The sequence below is a fragment of the Blennius ocellaris genome (assembly GCF_963422515.1).
Source record: "Blennius ocellaris genome assembly, chromosome: 19".
NCBI lineage: Eukaryota > Metazoa > Chordata > Actinopteri > Blenniiformes > Blenniidae > Blennius > Blennius ocellaris.
In genome coordinates, this window is record NC_137668.1 from 19,913,731 (window position 1) to 19,940,473 (window position 26,743).

The 26,743-nt window shown below is 42.9% G+C and overlaps 1 protein-coding gene across 1 annotated transcript in view; it reads left to right on the forward strand.

The window, feature by feature from the left end:
* The first annotated feature begins 7,108 nt into the window (after positions 1–7,108).
* Positions 7,109–26,743, forward strand: part of arhgap21a (Rho GTPase activating protein 21a) — a 79,802-nt gene continuing 60,167 nt past the window's right edge. The window contains exon 1 of the mRNA XM_080514879.1: positions 7,109–7,232. Within this exon, the coding sequence (XP_080371005.1) occupies positions 7,152–7,232 (81 nt within the window). The 5' untranslated portion in view covers positions 7,109–7,151. The remainder of the gene's footprint in view (positions 7,233–26,743) is intronic.

A 26,743-nucleotide genomic window follows, 5' to 3' on the forward strand; every position in this document is an offset into this window, starting at 1 on the left:
TGCAAAAGACTTGAATTGCTGGTTTGTGGCCTGATGTGAAGCATATTTGCGCCTTAAGTGGGTAAATAAGTAATTGAATTGAAGATTGCGAAAATACTTGCCAGTTTAGTGCTAATTAAGCTGTAACTTCTGGATATTTTTTACGTTTCACTGAGGTTTTTTTTCATCAGGTCATTGAGGATGCCAAGCAAAATTATTGACTGCAATTTTTTGTGTGTGCACAAATTTTCTGATAATGACAAGAGGGCATATAATTTAGGTCTTACTTACGCATGTTATGTCGTTTTGGCCAAAAGCCTTCAGCTTCAGCTCCCTTCTCCACACCTACTCTCGTTCTGTTTTGTATGGCAGCCGTGAGTCAAACATAAAAGAGCAGCTCAGTTGTTTTTTTTCAAGGCTTCAAGTGCTGCCGTCAGCCCTTCATCTCTGGGGGAGAGGGCTCATGGTAAAGGGTAGGTCTCAAAATACCACCCCCATCTGATGGCTCTGAAGTACAAACAAACATACAATACACACACTCACACACACACACACAAACATGGTACACATGTCAGAGTTTATATACGTTGTCCTGCCATCGTTGGGGTGACTAACAGAGTCAATTGTGCGTGTCGGCAGACAGACCAGCGCACGCTTCACTAGACGCCATGCACTCGGGGAGTGTTATCATTTGGCCACACGCTCTTGATTTTCATTCATCTGAAACGCCAAACAGCCGTCGCATCACATCACAGGAACGCAAACACACTCTAAGTACTATGCTTGAGACCTTACCGAGATATGTTAATGCTCCACGGCGCAACATCTAGACTGAAAGATGGTGAAATATTAGTACTGCATCATCTGTGTTTACTCTGAGTTGGCACCTTTGACTACCTTCAGTGCTCCTCGCGTCAAACACCCAGGTGTGCAATGATCCGTGGCAAGAAAATATTCTATTAAAGAACTACAACATGGGAAATGCACTCCTAATGCACTTCTAAAGCTCCCGTGGAACAATGCCACAATTGAAATTATACAATTTGCATGTTTTTTCTGGCACTTTCCAAACATGTTTCTGTGCCAAAGTTAATGGTCCAGTTCCAGCTAAAACGCCTCTGCAACTATAACAACCTGATGAATGAGTTTCCTTTCGGATAAAGCCGTGCACAGAACAGTTCAAAACAGCTCGTATTCCACGGTTCAACGTCCTCTCGGGTTTCCCTTCTGGTGGTGGTGAACGGCATCTTCACTAAACATTCATAAGAGGCCCGAATTCTGTCAGGCCGGATCAGGTTTTGGTGATCTGTGAGGTGCACAGTGTTGGGGGGGGGGGGGGGGGGGGGTTTGCAAATCACAGAGCTGTCGGGTTTTAGGATATCTGTGGAGCATGAGTCACAAAGACCCGCATTGTACCTTCAACTGCAAGCCCGTGTATCCTTATCCTAAAACATCAGTGCTGTGCGGTAGTTGTTAACTTATCCCCGCAGTAATGCCCCCCACGCTGGCCTGGGAAATCGTAGGGCCATTGTCTTCCAGCTTGATGCCGGGGTTGGTGAAAGCGAGAGGGGACAAAAAGCCTCGCAGGTTCACATGCTGCTGCTTTGTAGTGCTCCGTCCAGGGAACGGGGGCCGGGGCCATCCGCAGGAAAATAGGCTACAGGTAAACTGTGATCGACACAAAAGGAACAAAACTGGAATTGTGTGTGTGAATGGCCTCACGTCCCCGCATGTGACATACGATGCCTGGGGCGAGATACAGAGCAGTCTGTTTCATTCCACCTCGGCCGCACAGCACATGAAACATATTCATATGAGTGATGGACAGTTTGTGAACTTGTTTCTGCTCCACCAATAGTTAAGAGACTCTCTTGTACTGCAACACAAGTGTGAGGTTTAAAGTGTGAGTACTTATTACTACACTTCATGGAAAGGCACGTTTATTTGTATAGCACCGTTCATACGCAAGGCAATTCACAAAGGTAAAGAAAGACTTAAAATGACATTAAAATCATTAAAATGAAACAAGATATTAAGAAAATAAAAGGACATTTAAAATACAAGACAATTAAAACAGGATAGAAATATTTAGGGATTTGAAATGAAGCTAATAAAAATGCATTTAGATTAGTGAAAAATGTGAACGATTACAATGGCATAATAAAATCAAGAGAATAACAAATGTTATCAAAGTTAGTCAGACAGTTAGTTGTCAGTGTTTTCACACAATTTTCTGAAGAATATAATGCTGGATTTACTCTGAATCATTTGCTGCTTTAGTTTGACATTTAATAGACAATATACAGCAGACACTTTTTTCTCTTTTCAATCATGTCAGCTTCAAGGCTCATTTCTGCATAAATGATGGTAAACTAGACGAAGATTGGACATTAGAAAAAAAAACCACATTATTTTCGAATGGGCTGTATTGACTAAAGAGAACAACCCAGCACTGACTTTCCCTTTAATAGCGTTCAGAGCCTTTGTGTTTGTTTAAATCTGTTCATTTTCTTCTCAACATACTTACAGAATGCTTCTTTTTAAGATAAATCAAATACTCCCGTCATTTGCTGTTTGGAACTTAATAATTACTGCTTCACTGACGTGTCTTGGTACACAAATAGAAAGAACATCCTCTGCAGTGTTGTGTTGTGTCCCAGTTTGCCACTGGCTGGCCACAGGGCCTGATGGATTGACTGCTGCTGCTGGGATTCGTCCAGTCATCGAACTCGCTGCCAGATCCACTTACACAACCTCCAGTTAGGAGAGAGCCTCATCCTCTTAAATTTTCAAACCTAACTACAGCTTAAAAAAGTCCTTAATGAATGAAAGTTCTATATGTCGTGTTTGGTATCACGAAGGAGAGGGAGGCTTGTTTCGGACGTGGTTTCCACCTGTCCTAATCCTGTCGTCGCCAGGCTTTGAACTTGGGCTTCATGTGATGTCCTAATCCAGCCAAACATTTTGCTGCCACGAGAGCTCGTAATCTCTCCTCTGAATGTTTGAGTCACTCTGACTCTGCAGAGTAAATAAAGATTTGGGATTTGAGCTCATTTTCCAAAGTCGGTCCTACTAAAAGTTGGCTGTACTTTAGATATTAAGCATGTGAATATATTAAGATATTGGGAATGTCAATAGCATATTCTGAAATCGTTTTGAAATACTCTTCATGTTAGAAATATGATTATTTATATCAGCCTTTCCTAATCATGTGAGTTATAACTGTATTATTGTGATTGTATCTCGACATATCGACATATGGCTATGTATCCTCAAACACATTTTGTTTCAGGGGCCACATAGAGCCCAATTTCATCTTGAGTGGCCCGGACCAGGAAAATCGTGAAATGATAACGTTTAAATTTACTCTTTAAAGTTTTTCTTTTGTTGTGGCACCGGAAATTAGGACAATCGCAACATGAAGCCAATTTTTTTGAAACCTTCTGGTGCTAAATACAGTGAAATAAAAAAAAAAAAAAAAAAAAACCTTCCAATATAACTGTTGCATTATACCTGTTTTTAGCAAACCCACTCTGACAGCAGGGCTTTGAGGCAAGTTTGCAGGCTGGTTTTGGCTTATGTTTAACATATTTCAGCTAAACAATAAAAGTCAAAATATTTCCTGACAAACTTTAAAAAAAAAAATAAATAAAGTTTTTCTATCTATCTCTTCATGCAGACTGTCTTCATCACATGCTTTTTGGGTATATGGTCTGCACTGCTGAAGCTTTTTTTTTTTTTTTTTTTTTCCCCAAAAAGGGGAAGTACGTTATATAAGGAGAGAAAGCGGTAAAAAAAAAAAAAAAAAAAAAATTGTTTTTTACACACACATGTAATCCATAGAGACACAGATTGTGGGGTTGTTTGTGTGGAAACAAACAGCAGTCCTCGACTGCTAAATGCAATAACAATGTGGCATGAGTTTCATTGATGAATATGGACCTCATGTTTCCCTATATATAATGCAGAGTCCCAATTCCTTCAGTTTAAGTTCTCTATTGTCTTGGAGAGGGTATACCAGCTCTTTAGACAATAGCGACTCTCTGAAACTGGGGAAACCTCGCCACAGCACGGGTCAAAAGACTCCTATTGTCCCATCTTCCATTGTGCTGCAGGAGTAGCCTGCAAACAGAACACTGTCAGTCTTTGTCTTTGTGCGGATCAGCTGTGCAGCCCTCTTTTTTTTCATGCTCTGCCGAGTCCCATGTGGCCTACATGTCACCATAATAAAGTTAAGGACACCGCTGTTACAGTTGATAATGGAAAGGCAAATATGTTCCACCAGTTGAATGTTAGGAAACTGGAGAGCTCAGCATATGTGCGGGCCCCGGGGCCTTTCTTCCTCTTTTACAATGGTGTCCCTGTGATTTCATTTGCTTACTTTAAGGGGTTTAAAAGGTTCACTGACAGAGTGTGGGAGTAATGTGTTGATTAGCCTCTTGGCTTGTTGCTTATTTAAGTGAATTGTGAGAGTCAATATTGTTTCTTTGCCAGCTTTAAAAATGCAGATTGAGAACTATGGTATTTTCAGGTGTTTTTAGATAATTAGAGACAAACTAGCTTGTTGTGAGACTTATTTCTATAAGCAAAAAAACCCATGCATTTTAGGTTAATGTATTATTAATTGACTTTATGGTGAAGAGGATGGATAAATACATTTATTGAAATATGACTATAAGCTTCAAACTGGATTTTTACCAGCATCACTAAACGTGTGAAACACTGCATTTTCAGAAGAGAGTTCATCCAACTTTTATGTTGCTTTTTTATGTGGTGTTGGAGCCAGTTGTGTCTTACAAAGGATGGATATTGCTGACAGGTCACCAGCCGCTCACAGGAACAATACAGAGAGAAAGATGTCCAGCTTAGATGACACCATTTCACCTGACAAGCATGTCTTTGTGGTCTGTCTTCTTTACTTATAATGACATACATAACAGTTGTGCCTTACATTATCCACAGGGGACTGAATGACGATTGACAAGTATTGGTTTTAGTGTAAGTGAGTAATGTCTTTTTTAGACTTGCTCTTTTAAAGTTTCCTTAATTATATAATTGTACTTATACTTTACTCCATGTACATGATTTGAACCAGTTTATTCCTTTAACATACAAAATTCTTGTTTTATATCTACATTTGGCAATAAAAATGGTAATATTCACTTACTGTATTGGTAATCTAACGCTTTGAATCTAACACACGCTATTTCATACAAGTACATGTAATCAAACACCTGTTATTGACGATGCAATTCCCTGAGTAGTTTTTGAGAAACGTTCCAAACATTTTAAGTTGGGGCTTTGTCTGCAATATAACATAGATTTTTTTTGAGTGCAAATTTTCTGCCATTTTTTTACCTCTAATAGACTCACAATAAATGTTATACTATTTATATTTCTGTCAATTGCCAGATCACGTGAAACATGTAAGATATTAGTCTGTATAATGGTTTTCTGCTCACAGTATCATATAGAAAGGTTACATAAAGTTGTTTTGTACTGCTTGAAATAACCTTAAATGTTTTCATTCATTGAAAGCAGATTTTCAATCATTTCAAGTAAAGATTAACGTGCTTAAAGTAATATTTCCCATCTAAAAACATGCTGCCAAATGACTCTGGTAGAATAAAGAGTGTATATCTTGTAAATATAGTAGTGCATGATTAAAAAAAGAATATATCATATCGCTGAATGTAATAAAAAAGGGGCAAATCCGTGCAGCAATCTCACAGAAACACTGAATAGCGGTTTTGTAGCCGGTGACCGGAGCGAACCAGCTTCCACTCTCTATTGAAACCCTTATGTAACGACGCTTTTCATTGGTCCGCTCTGTAACTCCAAATTCTAACTGGCCCTCTGATTGGACGAGGCTTAACGGAGGGGGCGGAGCCTCGAACCGAGTCCGGAGATTCGTCCATCTATGTACAGATTGTCGCGCCGCCAGCCACCACGCAGGAGTACACGTTACTTTTTTTTTTTTATTATTATTATTTGTCTCTATTTTGAGCATTTTAGCAGGGAAGTGGAGCTCGGTAATGAGGGGGAAATGAATGAGGACCGGCGATCGCGCTCCCGTCGGGTCTCCCGGCTGGAGAAATGCTCCGTGAAGGGCGTTCACCGAGGGTTTTGCAGCGTGTTTTTCCGAACAGGTAGTGAGCCTCCGCGGCCAGTCAGCGCAGCTCCGCTCGGAGACTGAATGTCCCGCTTTGTAATCTCCTGACAGCCTCTTTTTTTTTTTTTTTTTTAACCCAACTTGGGATCCACGGAGGCTACGGTATGGACAGCACGGCTCCCAGCAGTTTTCTCTATTTCTAACAGGTAGGTTCCGCTCGTTTTGTCGGCGGATTGCGGAGCAACAACCTGTCGTCCGCCCGCTTCGTGTATTTGTCAACACCAGCCGATGTTTGGTAAACATCTCGGGAGGGGATCCGATTGTTTAAAAACAACGATCCTGCCTTTTTCCTGCATGATATTTAGAAGGGGACTTTGTCCTGTCGTGTGGTTTGATTCATGATGGCTGGTGGAGCGGTTTTTTTTTTCTTTTCTTTTTTTAACACCACAATCCTTACGCGTCTTGTTAAATACTTCCCCCCCATAGAGTTTCATAGGTTCCCCACTTTTATTACTGGACAGGCAAATGTTTTCTTTTTTCCTACCTCTTGTGCAAATAATAAGTAAAGGTCACAGTATAGTAGGTGAAAAACATTGTCTGTGCACCTGCCACTGCTTTACAATAGCTGAGTTGTTTGCCTCCTGAATAACACTCCTTTCTGGGCTTTGTTTGTGTTCATATGGAATTCCTATAACATATCAGTTTTTCGTTTTAATATGTTCTGGCTATTGAGATGCTTAAGATGTCTGTGTAATGATGTATGATCAGGTGAGGTGGTGAGATTGTCCTCAGCTGACCACAGTCCTCATCATAGTATCTTCTATATTTTATTTTTTATCCAAATGATGAATTTTTAAAAAGTCTGACCATCTATCATTTCTGTGCAGATTTCACCCACTGATCATCATGACGAAGGAAGTCGGTGTGGATTAGGATCTTTTTCTTTCTTATTTTTTTTAATCCTTTTTTTTTTTTTTTTTTTTGGCTTCATCATCTTCTTCCTCATCTCCATGTGGGCTCTACAGGACTTCTCCCGCCTTCCTCTGTGCTCTGAAATGAAATGATGGCAGCAGCACGTTGGAGTGATTCACCCCGGGACAATGAAGAGTGTAAACACACAGCTGTAACTTCACCCTGCGAGGTAGGACTTCGGGTGGAGTGGACCCTGTGTCCCTGGGGGTGTGTGTGTGTGCAGGTGCAGAATGGTGACAGTTTAGTCCTGAGTTGCTTTTGTTCCGCTCATCATCATATGTGACCTTTCTGAGAGTTTGGCAGTGCGGCAGGCAGTAATTATAATCCTGAAACAAGGTGGATTTTGGCCAGATTCCTGTTGGAACGTCTATTTCTGACACAATGCCGCAGTCTGTGCCACTGGATGCACCGGTTAGCGGGTCTCCCACGAAATCCGTCGCACCACCTAACTTCGTCAACGCCATTTCAAAGGTATTCCCAGTCTCTGAGCACCCGTGACACGCCGCCGCTGAAGTTGAAGAGTCTCCTCAGACTGGAAGGGGAAACAACAGAGTGTGAGCTCAGTGCACAGCACATCTGCCAGCATACGGGGTGATAGGGTTCATTCCCCCCCCCCCCCCACCCCTCTCTGACAACTGTTTAAGCGCACAAAGAGAGTTTTATACTTGCGGCGCTAATCTTACTGGGTCCTTTGTGGGTCTGCATACCAAACTCTGATAAATGGCACATTGTGGGGCTCATCCTTTTCCTCTTACACGCGGTAGCTTCGGCAGTTACATCATCATAATCATCATCAGAGAGCAGCCGGGCTCCACGCATGCCATAAGAGTATTGCAGCGGTGGCATGTTTTGGATTAATCCATCATCAGAAAATGGCAACGCTGCTCTGTGTGTATGTGTGTGGCTGTAATCCTCTTACTGTGTCAGAACTAGCTGAGGATGGATGACATAAATCTTTTGAAATGGGGTAACTTGGCACCCATAACGCCACTGCGGTTTTATGAAGAGGCTGGTGAGAGCTGAAGAAGGAGCTCAAAGTGCAGATTTTAGTGAAAGATAACTCAATGAGGGCACCGCCTACAACCCCGGAAAATGTTCGATAAAAGAAAATCCTGCATCATGGTGAAGTCGGTCAAAGCGAGACAGCAGAAGTTACTGAAAAACCAAACTTTCTCTTCCCTTTGCTCGCATTAAATGGTCACAGTGGGAAGGTTTTCTTTGCATCAGCTTCTAATAACTGCTTCCTATAATATTGCTTAACTCTCCTTCACTGAGCAAAACTTCACAAACCACATCCTAATAACACTTAAACATCCGAGTAAAAGCATCAACGATACAACAAGTATTAGTTTGTGTTTTTTTCCTTTATAATGGACAGGTTTCCTTGTTTTAAAGCTAACTTAGTTGCATTTTTTAAATATACGTCACTTTCTTTCCAGTCCCTGATGTAGCATAATGGGCTCATGAACACAGCAGCGGCCAGCTGGTCTCATTGGACCAAATACACGACGGGAAGGTTGACCACTGTTTGTCAGTTTGCGGCAGATCGTTTTTTTGGTTAGAACTGCTGCCTCTGTTTTGACTCTTTCATACAAGATCTCAGCTGGTACAAACACGAACACCGTTAGTCCAGCTGACAGCATTGTTGTGAAGATGTTGTTGTCAAATCCATGTCTGTGTCTTGTTTACGTTCCCAGGCTGAATTTAACAAGCCAGTATGAATGCAACGCAGGCTGGACAAAAACGTTTTCATGATTATTCTGCTTCAGTCCGGGCCTTTGAGACATAGATACCAAAACTGACTAAAGTTTAGTAAAGGATGTAAGTGGAGTCTAACGTATATAGTGGTTTTTGCGATTTATGAAGTCTCAACACACTTCACATACACCGACACAGCTGCCATGCGAGAGGCTCATGTGCCACATGAGCCTGACCAACATCAAACCTTCAGACTGGAGAACAACCAGCTCGACTAACTGAACTACAGCCTTCCTCAAACCCCCACACCCCCCCACCCCAAAAAAAGAACAGGTGACATGCATTTCAGGGGAGTTGACTGAAGATAGCCAGTTCACTGATGGCTGATCTACAGATGGACATTGGTTCTATACAGTTTTTACTTGACGCTTAAAACGTCAAACTACTTGGAGGTGGTGGGTTTGTGCTGCTGTTGCTGTCTTTAGTGATACATGACAGTAGGTGGATCACGTTGACGTTGAGCAACAGTGATTGTTATTGACGTTACAGAAACATAATGAAGAGCGAAGAGACGGTGGGATCATTTACATTTACACTGTAATGCGTTTCCTGTGTAGCTTCACACGGACTGCTTGAAACCAAACCAGGTATTCATTGTAGCATTCAGACCCAAAATATCATCCCACACTTCTCTGTAATCTTCAAACACAAATCTCACCCCCAAAAGTTCACCCTCCTTTGCTGCGAATGCTGCGGCTGTGGTACCCCCTGGTGTCTAATGAAAGCCGAGACCCCATATGAGCCCCCCCCCTCTCCCCCTCCCGCTTCTTCGCTGGATCATCTTGGCGCGATAATGAGGGAGATTTCAATGGGTGTCTTCTCTGAAACCACACACACACACACACACACACACACACACACACACACACACACACACACACACACACACACACACACACACACACACACACACACGCACACGCACACACACACACCCGGCTACTGCCAAAGTGATGGAAGTAATGCTGTGGTAATTCAGCCACAGCTGCCCTGGTCATTAAGAGGAAAAACACCCTATGTGTATAACGCCTGACACTCTCCCTCGCGCCGCCTCATTCACATTCCCTTCCTTGTTCAACCTGCTGTCACTCTCGCTTGCAGGGTGGCTGTGAAGCAGCTGAGACCCTCAGTAGGCATATTGGGTGGTTTTAAGGGGGGGGAAATGGCTGGCAATCAAAATATATTTTTTTATCAGTTTATTATAACAACAGGATCCTTTCTTGTGAGCTGCTATCGAGTCGCTATTACATCTGGACAATATCCATAGAGTTTTACCCGTTTATTTCATTATTATCAATATTTTTGTCTCAAGATAATTGTGATTTGAAGCCATTTGATTGGTTAAACCAAAAATAATTAACTGCCGGTATCAAGTGTCGCCCCCACATATGTCACACTACATTTTTAAATACCCTGTGGCCTCTCACGTCCAAGTAATGTTTCCTTGTTTGTCCGTCTTTTATATCACATTAGGATTCTTCAGTCAGCTTCTGAAGTTCAAGCTGATTTAAGAGTTGGAAGGAATTTTGCTATTGGAGTTGTTTTTTGAATTTTATTTCATGGTTTGTTATCCAGTTCTGCCATTCTTTTCTCTTCACTCACCACTCAGATGATGAAGCAACATGAACAGAATAAAAACAACAAGCTATGTCCTGAGTTTGAACTCTTGAATACCCAGTGAGGGTAGAACGGGCTTCCCACTGAAAACTGCAGCAGAGTTGGAAATAAAGTGAGCATTATATCTCTTACCTGTGTGCAGTTTGGTGAGTTTGATTGGAAATAAATGCTCAACAGGATTTGAGTTCAGACTTTAACTTGGTTGCTGTCAATGTGATATGTTGTTATAAAAAACAGCATCTTGATGTTGTTTATGCAGCGCATAGATTTTTGACTTTTTCAATGTTTCGTACAAACAACTGGTGCACACTGAAGCTATGCTGTTTTTGCAAATGAAAGGTGGCATAATGATTTCATTATAGTAAGAAAGAGCTTTAGCACTGGATTCAGACAGAATGTTTTGATAAGCTACAACGATACAACCTGTTTTGGTTTTTTTTTCCTGGAAAGGAAGATGTAATTTCAAGTCATGATTTCCAATCTCTAAGAAAAATGAAAAGCAGCATATTTCACTTAAACTGTTAAAAATTAACTTTGATGCAGGATACATTTAATATTTCAGTCACTATGCTAAACACTGGCAGATGGCTTCACCATGGACTGTTGGATATTTTAAACAAACCCACCAGACAGTATATTTTTAAAATTATTTCTCGTGTCAGTGCTGTTGCTGGTGATGCTATCTGTTTTGCACAAAGCCCCTCCTAACGCCATAAAACCCCTGCTCTCTCTCGCTCTCTTTTTCTCTCCCCCGTCCACATGCTTGCCTTTCACCCGTCCTCTATTCCCGCGTGTTTTTACTGATGCTATATTTAACCCATGGAAAGACGGATGCTGCGTTTGCTGGAGAGGGAAAAATGGAATCACTGTACTGGAATCGCTGTCGCTTTTCTCCCGGACGCTGTTACAGGCAGCAAACACGTGAACGCTGGTCAGTTTGGCATCGTTTTAGCGCTCGTGGAATGAGATAGCTGCCAGCGTATTGTTGTATACAAGCTTTCTTTCCATTGATTCCTCTGGAAAACCAATCGGGATCGTCTCTTTTTCCATAGACATTCCCACCTACACTCTGCACATTTCCAGTGTCATAGCCCAGCATTCATTAAACATGCCAAGTTCAGTTACTGTGAGACAAAATGCGTTTAAAACTTTGTGTCTAAAGGAAAATGACCTGCACATTTTGCCAGTGTTGGGCGCTGTGGCAGATCATTAGTCAGAGTCGCAACATTTGCATACATTTGAAAAGCAAATGCGTGTCGTTGCAGCATGTCAGCCTTTTTTTTTTCTTCCCATATTCATCGAACGAGACACTGACCTGGACATGACCCAGCTTCTGGTTTTAGCATATACGCACACAAACAGTCACGGGAATAACAAGGAGCGTTTTGAGAGCGCCTAATCTTCCTCATAGTTTGTCATTACAATGGCACAAAAGAAAACCGGAGTATGTGTGTATGAGTGTGAAAGTTCACCTCGCTTATCAGAATCATACGTTTCAGATTTTTTTTTTTCCAGGAAAGCACTACGAGGGAAATGTGGGTGTGTGCTGCATCTATATCGAGGTGACCCACAATATGTGTGTGAGGTGGCACCTTTCGTTCTTCCTATGGTGGAATACCAACTCGGTATGGCGGCTCTGCGTGTCGCTTTTTGGTCCGCTAAAAGCCCACAGTCGCTCTGGACGCCATTATTCTGCCGGGCTTCAGGCACAGACAGATGTTTGATAGATGGATATGCCGGGGGAGGAAGGGCGGGAGCAGGAAGAGGGCAGAAGGGTACCAAAGCAGACGAGAGTTTAAATACTGGAGGAAAAAAAGAGCTCCCTCCTCATCTTTTTTGTTGCCAATTGGCTCAGTGTCACCGCCTCTTCTGCCTGGATGCCCCCATGCCTTTGAAACATAAAGGGGGGGGGGACAGAAAGAAGATGGTGAGATGTGGTACTTTGTGGGGGGAAGGGTTGCCTATGCATGCAGACAGGCAGAACAGAACCAGCCTAATGCTCAGTGAGCCTGAGACACTCTCCATTACACATGCCCAAGGCATCTCCATCAACACTCGCCCCTATCTGACTCTATCTTTGTCACTGACACATGACATACGCTGGTCGGGTGTGTCATAAGTGCTCAGCTTATGTGCATAGCACGAATCTTCAGGCTGCACTCACACCATTCCTCCCCCATCCTGTCATATTTTGCGCCCTGCAGGCTTTGTAAGGCAGGGATTATGTAATGCACTGTGTAGCGCCTGGTTGATGATGAATATATAGACTGCAACCATGTGAAAAGGTCACCTTCTCACATTCTCCCCGCCGATGCTTCTAGATTTTCTCTACACGTGAAGCAAACAAAACATGAGCAGGTTTTGTTTCTAACTTAAAGCGTTATGTAACCTGGTGGTATCGGGACGTATCTTAACCCGCAGTGTTTTTGCGGGCTTTGAGGTCTTGGCAGGAAACCACTTTATTTCCTGCAGGCATCAGCGCTGGAAATGAGCAAAGGCACTCCGCTGATGGAATGATTTCATGAATGGGTGGCAGAAAAGCCACCGACCAGCAGCGCTTCCGTCTGCTCTTGGAGCTGACGGGCTTTCGGGATCGAACGTGTTGCATGTCATTCTGACATATAGCATGACAGTGATAGAGGCTGAACTGACCGCAACCGGCTTAATTATAGACAAGCAGCTGTTGCTGGAAAAACCACTGGATTCGTGCCGTCCAAGAGAAAGCCAAACTCAAATTGGAGATTGATCAAGGTTTTTGGGGTCAAAGAAACTGTAGGATATAATTTTACACAATTTTTGAAGTTGTCAAACATGATGACAACACAGTTTTTTGTTTTGACTATAGCGTTGTATAATGTTCATACCTTTCTGATTACATTTTGGCAAAACAATCACATTTGGCAAATTGAGTTCTTTTTAGTTTTTTCCCCTCTGGTTTTGGGCAGTTCAATCATTTGATGATGTTTTCACAGTCATAATTCATGACTATCATTGAAAGTGTACACCAATGATACTGACAATAACCTCAAACAAGAGGGCTCCTTTTGACTTTGATTTCTGACGTCCTTGTCTATTTTCTGTTTGTGAAACGAGGCAGACTTGGCATCCTCAGAGCACACATGCACTTCATGTTGTTTTAAATCAGAGACCGTGTCAGGCTCCTGGCTGTGTGAGGGCGCCACGAGATCCATAACTCACAATTGATTGGATTATATTGGCTTCATGGTGGGGGTAGGGCACATGCTTTTACCCCTTACTGGATTATTCCTGGCTTGTGACGTGCATGTTGGAGCATGATGTCACTGTTATTTCACTGTGTCGTTGTTATTTATTGAAACGCCATTGATCAGTTAAAAGTTTATTTCTTGAATTTGTTCCAATCTGAGATGATTTGCCTTAAAGTGATGCCACATTGCTCCCCCAGTCTAAATTTGTACGTTTGATCAAGGTGTTGCAACAGTCATCCAATCCAGTTAACACTTTGTGTTTTGACACATTTTATATGGATTATGGTATTTCATCATCATGTAGCATTTTATTACCTGCCTGTCCTCGATGTATTAAGAACAGCACATTACCAGTGACGATCTCTGTGCAGGCTTTGCTTGTATTAATCACCTTATTGTGAGTTTTTATTGTGAACACAAAATGAGTTTTTATCCGTTTAATCGGGCAAATGTTGGACTGATGTCAGGTTTTGCAGGTCTTGCTGTGGTGGTCCTGCCATGAGTCCACTGCCGCAATTTGTCTAAAAACAGGATTTTGGTGCCATTTGAAGAGTCATTGGGAACAGACAGGAGATCAGTGAGCAAACACCTCCTCGACTTGTCTGTTTGTGGCGTGTTGTGTGTCTCCATCTGTGGGACTTGGCTGACCTTTCTGACCACACTGTGTGCGTAGCCTCCTGACCTGCCACAGTACTGTGTCTGCACGATTACTCAAGCTGTCTAAAACCTCTGTTAAAATGTGCAAAACGGCGGCATACAACATGGGGAAAGAGGTTGGGATCTACTGTCTTCCACCACTCTGACACTACTCGTCTATTCAAATGTATGTAAATATGTCTTCGGGTCACAAGATGATAGAGTCGTTTGCAGCTGACTATGGATTAAAGCTGTATGGAAAATGATGCTCAAACGAATCCAAGTGACTTTTTTCTATACGCCCTTGAAGCCAAATTCTTCCTCATCTGATTGCCCAAAATAGAGCATGGATGGCTGCATCAAAACGTAAATGATTGGAGTCCAGTCAGTCTCTTCAAATATGGAAATTGTGCATGAGAAAAGCCGTGAGGAAAGTCGCACCATGGACATGTCACCAGTCAATCACAGAGAAAAAGACAGCAACAGACACTCACTTTCACATCTGCAGAGGATTTTACATTCACCAATTAAACTCCAATGCATACACAACATGCAACACAATCCACCTAAGTACAGTAAAACAAGGATGTTCTTTCTCGCCCTCTATTTCTAAACATACAGGTCTAATCAATAAATGATGTGCCCTCTTAAAGATCCATGTAATTAAGCGAAAGTGGGATCAAAATAGCCTTTGAAAGAAATTACACAAAACAGAATTGTGCCATTAAAAATGTAGGACAAGCTTAATCCCAACCTCAGGCTCACTCCTTCCTGCTAATTAGCAAAAGCGCTTCTCATGGTGGAAGGAGTGTAATCATCCCTGCCATCTATTTTACCAGTAGTTTCCTTACACCTGGCATCTTTTACTCTTTTCATAAGCATGAGTAAAAGGCTTGACTTCGACCTGCTGTAGTGGGGGCTGCAGCATTCTTCTTTTCTCAGGGAGGCTTCTTCCCGAAAGGAGGAGTGAGTATTTTTTGCAGAGTAATGAAATAAATAACAAGGGCTTCGCCGCATCCCGCATTGCTGGCAAAGTGCAGAAGCAGTCACGTTCAGAGTTTTGGAGACTGCGCACTCCTCCTTTCCGTAGCTCTCTGCAGGTGAGACCTCTGGAGGTTTTGCAAGCCGGCAGGACATTTGAAGAGACTCTGCGGAAGAAAGGGTCGGATCATGACAGGAGAGAATGCTTCCGTCCCGTCGGTGTCCTGCATTGCGGCCTGATGCATGTCGATTCACAGTGATCCTTTTGAGTGTCAGGCTGCCTCTGCCTGGTACCGCTGCAGAGACAAGAACAGGGAGGCACGGCCAGACAAGACGGGAGACTGAGAGCATCTAAAAAGAGAGTGGGTAGACCAAAAATACAGAGGAGCATCGGCTCTGTCGGCTGTCAGGCTGCTCATCTGTTTTCTGCTGTGTCACCACAGTGATGTGTTTCCTGCACATCATAATCCAGGTGGATTTTTTATTGCGCCGGACTGCCGACAACTCTTTTCTGCTGCGCACCCCCCCCTGTCTCAGACAGAAACACTTTTTTTTTTTTGTCTTGTCTAAGATCATCTTCCGAGTCTGTCTGCAGCATGAATCATTAACATATTGTTAATGAAGCATGGCGGGGGTGATGGCTACAGCTGACTGGATACCTGCTGGGCTCACAGATGGGTACGGAAACGCACCCTTCGCCTTCTGCTGATGGTTTCCTCTCCTCTCAAGGCGCCGACGACGTATCGTCAGGGAGCGTTGGTTACCGGCAGGGTGCTGCCGGACACAGCAGGGTTCGGTACGCAGCGCTGAGGGGCAGGTGTCCGAACGGGATAGATTTCTCATGTGAACATGGCTCACCTTAAAGTGCTCGACTGTATGATCAACAACAACTGGAGTCTGATCTGCGATCTGTACTGTGCCTGGAGCAATCAGGTCAGTTTTGTTTTTTGTTTTTTTGCATTCGTGTCACTCTATAAGTTGAATCAATAATATGTGTGCATTACGGCATGGGTGAACACGTGTCTCTAGAAGTGAGTGCACCCTAATACCTCATCATCCTTACAGTAGCTGTAGGTGCCGTAGATTTTAATACCTTCGACTTGTGGATTTGGACACTTCCAATGGCCCACTTTATGAGCTTGCCCTCCCCTCTGTTCTCCGCTCCTCTCAGGAGTTCACCAGCAAAGGCATCCCTGAAATCTTGGGTATTAATAGCCAGCATTCATACAGAAGTGCAGAGTGCAACTGGAGTCCATGGACTGTTTGGCATGCTGACCTCCCAGTGTTCCCGTAGATACAGGGCCTCATGCAGCTTCAGGTGGTTCGACACAAGGAATTCTGTCTTTTCAAGCCATTTAACAAGATTGTTTTTGTTCTGTTCTTCCAGTAAAACATTCTCTATTTATGTAGTCACCATGACTTCCCATCACAGACAAGATTCACCACTGTGTCACAGTAATGCGGTGATATTCAATCACTTCGAGATAAGTTAAAGATATTTTGAAAAAAGAGGCAGAAGCATTCATTTCACATTTATTGACAATTCCACGGCCAAAATACCTTCAGTAAATCTAGTTAAAAAGGTTAATGCCTTTCAAAAATGTTGAGCGGTTCATTGTACAGAGACACCAAAGTAGAAACTATTTGGGTCACCTGTCAGAACTTTCTGGAACAATAATTGCAGTCCTGGAGCCAAATGTGATCTACACTATGGAATTTTTTAGTGCACTGTCATTGTAATAGAAGATAAACTAGAGAAGTTCACATACACATGTCAGACAGTTTTGGATTTTGATAAAGATTTTTGGTGAATATTCACTTTTAACTTGGATGAGATGTCAAGTGCAAAAGGTCGAAACATTTCCATGTTCAAAGAATGATGTAAGCGTGAGTTCCTCTCAGCTTCTGAATGTGGACATTCTTTGGTTAATACATTGCTCTTTGTGGTGTTATCTAGTGTGTTTCCATTTGTCTTTATATGCACAGAAGTCAACTTGGCACCCATAGAGACACTCCATATCTCTGACATGCATTTTTTACTGTACATTCACACAAACGGCTCATTGTTTTGGACACCCCCCCCCCCCCCCCCCCCTCTCGTTTTTTCATTTCGTTGTGGAATGCCTGATGTGAGGAGTAAAGAAGTCTTGCCGTGTTGAGCAATGTGGCAGCTCTGCTCTCCAGCCTGCCCCTTCCCCTAATTTAATTTTAGCCATGCTCAAAATTGTTCGCGTCCCAAGTCGAACTGATGGGCCTGTGTTTTCCAGAGAGCTGCTGCTGTCCGTGGCACTGAAAACGGCCTTTGTGCACCAGGAGCACAACGCCGGGGCCTCATGAAATATTTACAAGCTGACACCTGGTGTGAGACTGAGAGAGAGGAGCCAGAGAATCGACAACACGGCCACCAATAACTCCGAAACCACAGCTCTCGTATTGTACTGCCCTGCCCACCACCATGTTATTTTATCATTTTAGGCATTTGCAAGGATAGTTGTGACGTAAAGAAAGCCACTGATGAAAACACTTAACGGCTCTGTTTAAGCACCAACATTTTGAAGTGAAAATGGGAAACTATCTTTGCGTTTTGGAAGTGTTTACGTGACAGTGGTGTTCTGAGCCACAGAAAAAGCAACGATTTGAAAACTTTTTTAGAACTCTCTCTGCCTCAACAGGGGAAAATGCAACTTTTCTGAAACGCTTCTACTGTGCATGTGCACCATTGATGTAAATCGTCCTTCTGCACATGCACAAGTAGATGTACAATAACAACAATGGCGGCCTCCACAATGTCATGGCTTCCGGTCCATACTCTCCTGGGACTTTGTAGTTTTATAGTTGAGAGTCTCTGGAATGGCAATCCAAATTGGTCACCTGTCCATATGTTGCCGTCTAAACATGATGTAATCACTACGTCCACTTTGCTTTTTCTGCCACAACCTCTGATAGCATCGCAAAGAAAAAACAGCAATCATTGTTCATCCCTTAACAATAGATATACTATCAAACTATCTGTTCTGCTCGGAAACACTTTTGAAATGTACTTTGCCCGCTCCAAATATGTGCAAAACAAACTTAATTCCAACTTTATGATACCCACGCTTATTCATTCAAACTGCACAACATGGATAACTCACTAAACAAACACTCGTAAACGGTATTAATGGAGCTCTTGTTGTTTTGTGTGCTCATGGATGTGTTGGTGTCGCCTCACTTTGTCGAGAGGACACGGCACTGGAGGGTTTAACAGAAGAGCATTCATGTCAGAGAGCGCCCTGTCACGACCTCACGCTGTCAAAAACCTGAGCGAGCAGGATTAATAATTCATAGATGAGGAAACCAATTATAGAGCTTTGCTCGTATCTGGGTGGGTACGACCCCGGGGACTCTAATTGGCCCACCTGCTCTCTGTCCCTGAAGGGGCGGCTGAGGTGGCGGCTGGCGGGTGTGTCCTCCGTGGTGGTGTCCTCCGTCTTTGTTTGGATTCCGCCGAGTTTTCCACGCAGAGGGGGAGGGGGAGGGCGTCCTGGCTGCTGCGATGGTAACCATATCAGCTCAACATCCCTCACTGAGGGACCACACCCAACTCGGCACAGAGGACTTGCTCATGTACTCCACACTGCCTTGTGGTGATTGGTGACAAATCAAATGTTAAAATCGGACTGAGTGAACCTGGTTGGTTATTATCTGTCTTGCGATTTTTTTTTTTTAAATGAACCTGAACATAAAAGTTGACAATAAATATCCAAATCCAAATACATATACTCTGTAATATTTAGTTGTCTGTTTCAAGGGTGGTGTTTTCGTCACCTGTATTCTGAAAAATAGATTCTATATCCTAAAATTGACTTGGCTAAAGTTCATGTATAATGAAATGTAATTGCAATAGTTGTAGAATTTAAGCCAAATGAGTCCCAAGTTCACATAGATCGCACATCCAGTTGAGGATACCCTTGGAAATCTAGCAAAAAAAAATTTATGTTCTAAACTTTTTTGTATGTTATTTAACATCTCTGGATGGTGGTTCTGGGCAATGAAAATGTGAATTAATAGTCACAAATTATAATTCTAAGCATAAATACGGAGTGTAAAGATCTGTTTCTCATGAGTACATGACAAATGTATAAATTATTTGGATGTTTCAAGTTTTTTAAATCATTTTGGTATGGTTTAGTTAATTAATAGGTTTTAATAAGTGTTTGGTCCCACACTCCATTTAATCACACTGGTGTACTCTCGAATACAAAACCAGGTTTTTCTGTGCTCCTGCAGTAAACTTCCTCCTGCCCCGTGCTCCAGGCCTCTGATGAGCTTCAGCCTGCAGTCGTCTGGCCACTTTCTCTCTGTCTGTCTCTCCCTTTCTCTACTCTCTCCTTCCATCTCCTTTGTGGAGAGAAATTCCAGGCTGTTGGCCCACACAATTGCCCGTCTATTAGCATATGAAAGCAGCCAAGGGGGCAGCAAGATGAGGCGGGAAAAAGGGAGGGAAGGGGAATCATAAAATGTCCAAATCCGTTGCGACCAGACATCAGAACTCGTGCTCGTCTACGCGTCTGTGTTTCCTAACAAGGACGTCTATTTATTCACTCATAAACCAAGAGGCAGGAGGTTTTATTCACGGACAATGAAATGCATTGCAATCTGAATGTGTCACTCACTTGTGTTCACCTCAAGACATCCAGACATTGCAATCTCTCTCCGCACTTGTTTCAGGCATAAAATCCATCAATCTGAAGGATTTGCTTGGCTGTCTTGAGCTCTTAATGTGGTGGATAATTACACCGATGCTCTGCTTGTATAAACACGGCTTATTCGGGTCTGAAACAGATTAAGATCATATTACTTGTTATTGGTCTTTATTGATTGTTTTTTTTCTTGAGTGTTCCTCCTGAGATTTTGCCATATTTATCATGTTTGTACTCTTTTAAAGTGGAGACATATTTTGAAACGACGCCTTCTCTTAACGTGTGATTAGTTGATAATGACCTCAAATTGGCACGTCAGTATTGGCTTCGCATGGACGTTTCTGCTGATCTTAGAGGCTGATAAGACCCAAACTTAATTGTTTGTGAATGTTTGGTTTAAGACCAAGTTTTATTTTATTTCTTTTCATTTTTTTATGTGTCTCTCTGCCAACACTCTAAGAATAGGCAAATCCTATTATTTCTATAGTAGTTCAGACTCAGAAGAGAGTTTGTGTTGTATTGGTAGAACATTAGTGTTGGCTTCAAATTGGAAAATGTCTATTTTGTATATTGATTGCAGGATAGAGTTTGTGATGTTTTCCTAACATGCATTATTGTCCAAAACAAACAGGATTCAGCCAAAAAAGTTGTATTTGACATAAATCCTAGTCAGTCAAACTTAGTATGACTTAATCAAGTCATCCATAAATTGTATCCATTCATGCAGTGGATAATTATGAATAATTTGGCAGCAGTAGAATTGGAGAGAGTTGTAGACCAGAGATGGTGTATAGTTCCTGTCACACCAGTAAGGACACTTATTTGCCATTCTAATTGACTTTTGCATGAACATTGAATTAAGTGATCAGATCGATGTGGTGATATGCACCAAGAATATGTGAGATGCATGCATGATACCATTCAGCTGCACCTGAAAGCCTGTTTGTATTCAAAATTAATTTGTCAGCGAGACTGATAAAGTGTTTGCTTTTGCCTTTATTTTGAAGCAATGAAACATTCTCCTGGTTCAGAGTATGACAAGATGATGTGTTTTAAAAGCAGGGCTGCCTCCTCCATCAACCAGTTGTTCTTCGCCGCTGCTGTTTTTTCTCAAAACAGCGTGCATGAAATGTCAATGTTGTGTTGCAAACATGCGCACAAAGCTATACCAGCAGGGCACTACACCCTGCAAAGTGATTAAATCATTAACAGGGTTACGCTTCCCTCTCTGATCCTCTGGCAACTTTTGCCAGATAGTTTCAATCTAATCAGACCAAAGTGTTTACATGGTGTAATTTTATTTAGGTAATATGATTGCTCATGGCCTTGAAGCTGCTGTAACCTGTCGACATGCTTTCTGTGCTTTATTGGCTGAATGAAACGAAGGCTTGTTGACATTACTGCCTTACCTGATCATTTTAGAAGAAGCTATCCACAAAATTTAGGCACAATAAAGAATCTAATAGCCTTAATAGAAAATCGTATCCATGTATTCTGAAAATGTGTTTTGTGTCAGGTAATTTGGATGTAGTGAGGCATGAAACCATGAAGTGATGTCTCCCACTGAGACAGGTTAATGTTTACACTCACAGGGCAGTTTTAACCCCTGGCCCCGATCATCTTGAGACACCTGAACCTTTGACTTGCACCTTTAAGCACTTTGACAGGATCTTGTTACAAGCTGTTGACTTGTAGTGGCTCAACACAAAAGGCAGCAAGAAAAACAGCAATTACTTCACAGAAAACTATAAATCAGCTTGTGTTCTCTGCTCTCATCCAGAATCGGCCGTGTTTGATCTCAAAGAAACACAAGATGACACCTCCTGCGGCCACTGTTTGCTGCCTTCTTGTTGCACCGGGCAACTGCAGCCTCCTGCAGCGCCGTAGCCGTAAATTTGAGCCGTACTGTAGTCCTGTAGTGAAAAGAGGCGTGAACAGAATGCTGATTCACCTCATGCTGCCACACTAACCCCTCTCTCCACCCTCCCCCTGCAAGTGCACAGACACGTAATCCCGGCGACATGTGCACGGTGCCGCAGTAAACACACGGCTCACTGCCGTGGCGCTCACTTATATGAGCTGAACAGACACCAGAGGGTCTCCAAGAAGGGTGCAGCCTTGCCACATTAAGACGCTTTCCTTCAGTAATTCTTCATCTCAGATCCTTCAAGATGCAGATATAGGGATGGGAGGAGTTAAAGAGAGGAGTCAGCGGAGCATAGGATGAATGCTGCTGCATCTTCTCTGCCCGGGTGATGGGGAAAAAAGTGTCGCTGAGAGGATGCTTGCTCTCTTTGGTGCATTGCAGACAGGGCTGGGAGGAGCGTGGCCAGTGGGTGGAGCTGTGCGAGCGTATGTGTGTCAGTTCTGAAGGTGCTGTTTGTTTTCACTCCCAAAGTGTTTACACACTGGCCCCTTTTTCGTCCACCCCGCTCTTCCTTCTGCGCTCTCGAGGTGATCATGTAAATATTAATGGGACGCTGGAAGAGGATCGGGTTGTTTTCCCCCTCTTTCCACTGTGTGTGTATGTGTGTGCGTGTGTTGCTGCTCTCATGCACAGCACATCGAAACTTGATTGAGGGCTGTTGCGTCATGCTCGACGCTCAGAGGGCGGAGCAGAGGAGGGGGTGAATGATCCCCTCTGCAGGGGCCTGATAGATAGGTGTGTGTCGGTCACCCTCTCCACAGTCGATCCCGCTGTATCAATGCTATTAGTGCGATCTGTACAAAACGCTGCTCTTCTTCAGCTGACGTGGATCGGACTTTTAAACCACGTCCTTCTCATGTCCTCTTTCCATAAAATCGCGAGCCTGGCGGATTTTCCTGTTATTTTTCCCACACCCTCGAGGCATCGCAGTAAAAGAGGCGCTAATTGGCTGCCTGGCCTGTGCCTGTGCACGTGGTCGGCCGTGCCGTGCCGACACTTCAGGCTGCGTCGTGATAATGATGGCCTCTGCCCCTCCATCAGCCAGGCTTTGTGTGCCTTCTTGTTTTGTCTCGATGCTGATGAGGCAGCGCCGCATTAATATTCGGAGCACCTCAGCACGCACGGTCCTCTGACAGCATGTCACAGATAGACTGAGTCTCGATTTGTTAATCAGTGGTGATGAATTGCGAATAAATCCATTTTGACAGTGTCACAGGAGAGGTCACCAGGAGGATGGTGACAAATCTGTCTTTTGTTCGGGGTGGCAAATATGGTTGTATAATATCAGTTATTAAAAAACAATATTTCACTTATTTAAGGAGAGTTCATAATCAGGTGTCAAATTGGATTTCTATTATTAAATCCAATATAGATATTGAATTTATAAGGAAAACTTTATAGTTTACAGTGTTCACATGACAATAACAAACATGCAACATGGCTGACTAAAGCCACTTTTCTGCTGCTGTCAGAGATCAGTACAAAAAGACAAGCTTGTCACCAGGTGCAGGACATACAGTTTACTTTAATACATTTATTTATATTTGTTCTGGAGTCGTGACATTGTTATCAGTGTAACGCTGAAATGTTATAGTAGCAAACATCAATTCTAATATTGAGCTCTAGTAGAAATTATGTGAAAATATTCTATTTTTGTGCAGAGAGAACATTTCTTTGATTGATCACAACTGCTTTAGGGATCTTTTCTTTACCTCAAACTGTCATAATGGGAAACTCCTAATTCGACTGTTTGCAAGTACGTTCTTTTCTGGTGGGGACTGGGAGCTTTCCATCTCTGAGGTAGTCATTAATACATCGACAGTTGTCATTTGATATGGCTCTGCTTTAAATACGTGTGGATTTCTTTCGTTGCTTTCAGTTGTTGAAAATGGGGCCACATGGTGGTGCAGTGGTTAGTGCTCTTGCCTTACAGTGACAATGTTGTGGGTTTAAATACGGCCTGTGTAGAATTTGCATGTTCTTCCCATGTGTGTGTGGGTTTCCTCCAGGTCCACTAGACTCCTCCCACGGTCCAAAAACATGCATGTGAGGTTAACTGGTGACACTCTATTGCCCCAAGGTTTAATGTGAGCGTGTGTGGCTGCCTGTGTGTGCCTGGCGATAGACTGGCGACCTGTCTAGGGCGTATCCTGCCTTCGCCCATAGTCAGCTGGCATCATTTCCAGCAACCTGCGACCCTGAATAACATAAGCGGTGTAGAAGATGGATTGATGTTTGAAATGGAGGGAAAACCCTGTTTTCATTCCCACATTCTACATTAAACTTTTTCCATAATGTCCAGAGCGATGCTTTGCTTTACTGGTGTAGTTTAATTATGCAACCCCTTGTCAGGCCTTTGTGATTGTGTTCAAACATAATGTCTATTCCATAATACACTTAATAGAGGTTATAGAAGTTTTGTCATGAACGATATGTGACACACCCTGCATGCCCCAGGAAATCTCTCTTTTTTCTCTGTTTACTTAACATAAGCAATATGCAGCTTTTCTTTTTGTGTTTTATATTTTCCACAGAGGCCTGTGCATGCCAGAGCTTGTGGCTCATGAGTGTTTACTGTGTGGATGGAGATAGTAGCGGACACGTCCTCTCTGCGATGTGGCTCATCAGAAAACAGTAAACAGGACAGCAGAGAAAAGGTGAAAGAGAGTCGAGAATTCGAGAGTTCAAATTACTGTGAGGAAGAATGATTGGGGGGGGGGGGGAGGTAATGACATTAGAGGACAGGAGATTGAGAGGAAAACGGAAGAGATGAGGAGTACGAAGCTTTTATTGTTTCCAGCTGAGCCGGGGTGTGGTCACCACGACCTGCTGTGTTCAGTTCTGCTCAGCGTCCTCCTTCACGCTCGCTGACCCCTCGGCCGAATGGATTCGCCGTGTGTATGTTTAGTCTCCGCATATGGTGCCGCACGTGCTCCGCGTAATGGCCATTTAATTGCGAAGTTGTGATCTCTGGTAGAAATGGTTGTGTTTTGGGAGGATTTATGTGCAGGTTGTGAGTGTCTATTGGACGCGTTTGGCTGGGAGACATCCAGCAACGCTGTGGGAATGAAAGTGGTGTCGTTTCCTACTACGGATGATCTATTGAAATGTTCGGAAACCAAGCGAGTGGAATAAGCCTCTTGTCCAGGCAGTAAATCTCACCGGACGGAGCTCCAACAACCAGCAGTTTGTTTTAGTGTCTGAGGAGGGTCAAGTGAGGTAGAGGAGTGACATGAATGTAACTTTCAGCCATAACTGTCAACGCTTTCTTTTCCACACAGTGTTCACTCCCGCCTCTCTCTCGTTGTGTGACAACTTCTCACACGAAAGCTCTTTTCCTAATGAAGGAAAACCCTGGTATTTTTGCTTTTCTCTTCCTGGAAAAACTGAGAACACCTGCAGTCTAAACAGCGAGTGATTTTATTTTGAACAGTTTTTTAAATGATTGTTCAACCCCGTGTTCAGTGAGGACGGAAAAAAACAACGTGTCCAAACATCCTAACAGTTATGGGAAAGAAGCAGACATCCAGATGGCCTGTGAAAAGGCTGCCATTAGTGAAAACACGGCTTGAATTGACTCCTATTAACCAAACAAAGGTTTAAAGCATGGATTCGGTTACATCACTTGATGCTTCACTAACAACGGTGGGCTTTTGTGATCGCACTGATGGATGGAGTGCGACAAAGACAAGCGGCGAGGTCAGTGTTGATAGTCTGTGCAGGCTTTAGTTTTGGCCTGTATGAATCTGAGTGAAAGTGTCATTGACAGCCGTGCAGCCGCGGCACTTACAAAAAAAACGCCGCTTCAAAACCAAAGTATCATGCAGCACTCACCGCACAAACCTCCTCTGGCAGCCTTTTTGGTGCCGACCCTGGTTGTGTGGTTTTTCTTCCTCCTCTCATCCTTTCATTATTCAATTAGGCAGTAAAACACATGTTGGGCTTAAGATTAACCGCACGGCGGAGCTCCCTGTTGAGATGGGAGCAGTAATGACCGACCGTGGACCCGTGCAACATGCCCCATCAACAGCGATGAGACTTGGGCTGGTTTCCATTTGGATCAGTTCGCCGAGGTGATGCCGCTCGACGTGTGTTACTAATAAATACTTCTGGTTTGGAGGTCCGACTGCAGATGTCCAGCTTTCCATGACTGAAGTGGGTTAGGAGCACACGGGTAAGTCGAGACCAGGAAAGACTGAGCCAGGAGAGGAGTTTTGGCCAAACTGGGGTAGGATTTTCTCCAATGAAAAGATTTTGAACTGGGCCCAAGCATGAAGGGATATTCAAGGGAATACAAAAATGAGTCAATATACTGTTTTTATTCTCATAAAGCTACACATTTGGATGAATTGCATAACTGTAAGCCGATAAATATGCAATCGACTCTAAATTTAAGAATTTCCCAAAATATATTAGATTTTTTTTTTCCGTCATTCTTAGTAATTTAAGCATAAAACTTAATCCACAACAACTACAGTGCAGTAACTGGTGTTTAAAGTGGCTCTAGAGGTTTTTAAGTACAATAAGGTGCATACTGTATGCTTTGGAAGTTCTTGAAGCCCAGGTCACATTGATAGTAACTATTTAAAACTAAAAATCCGGCTTCCAGATGGCCAGATGTTGCTCGGGAGTGTGATATTTCTTAGTGTTGTTTACTATAAAACCAAATATATCTCTTGTATCACACAATGACTTCATTCTGTTTGCCAGTATTAAGGTCTGGTCTACATCACGTTTAACAACAATCTTGATTGTGTCACTCTGCTTGAAGTGCTGTCTTCCAAAGTTAGTGAAATTAGTGCCCATCAGTTATGAGTGTTTTGTTTTTTCACCAAATTGGTAGCTTAAATAC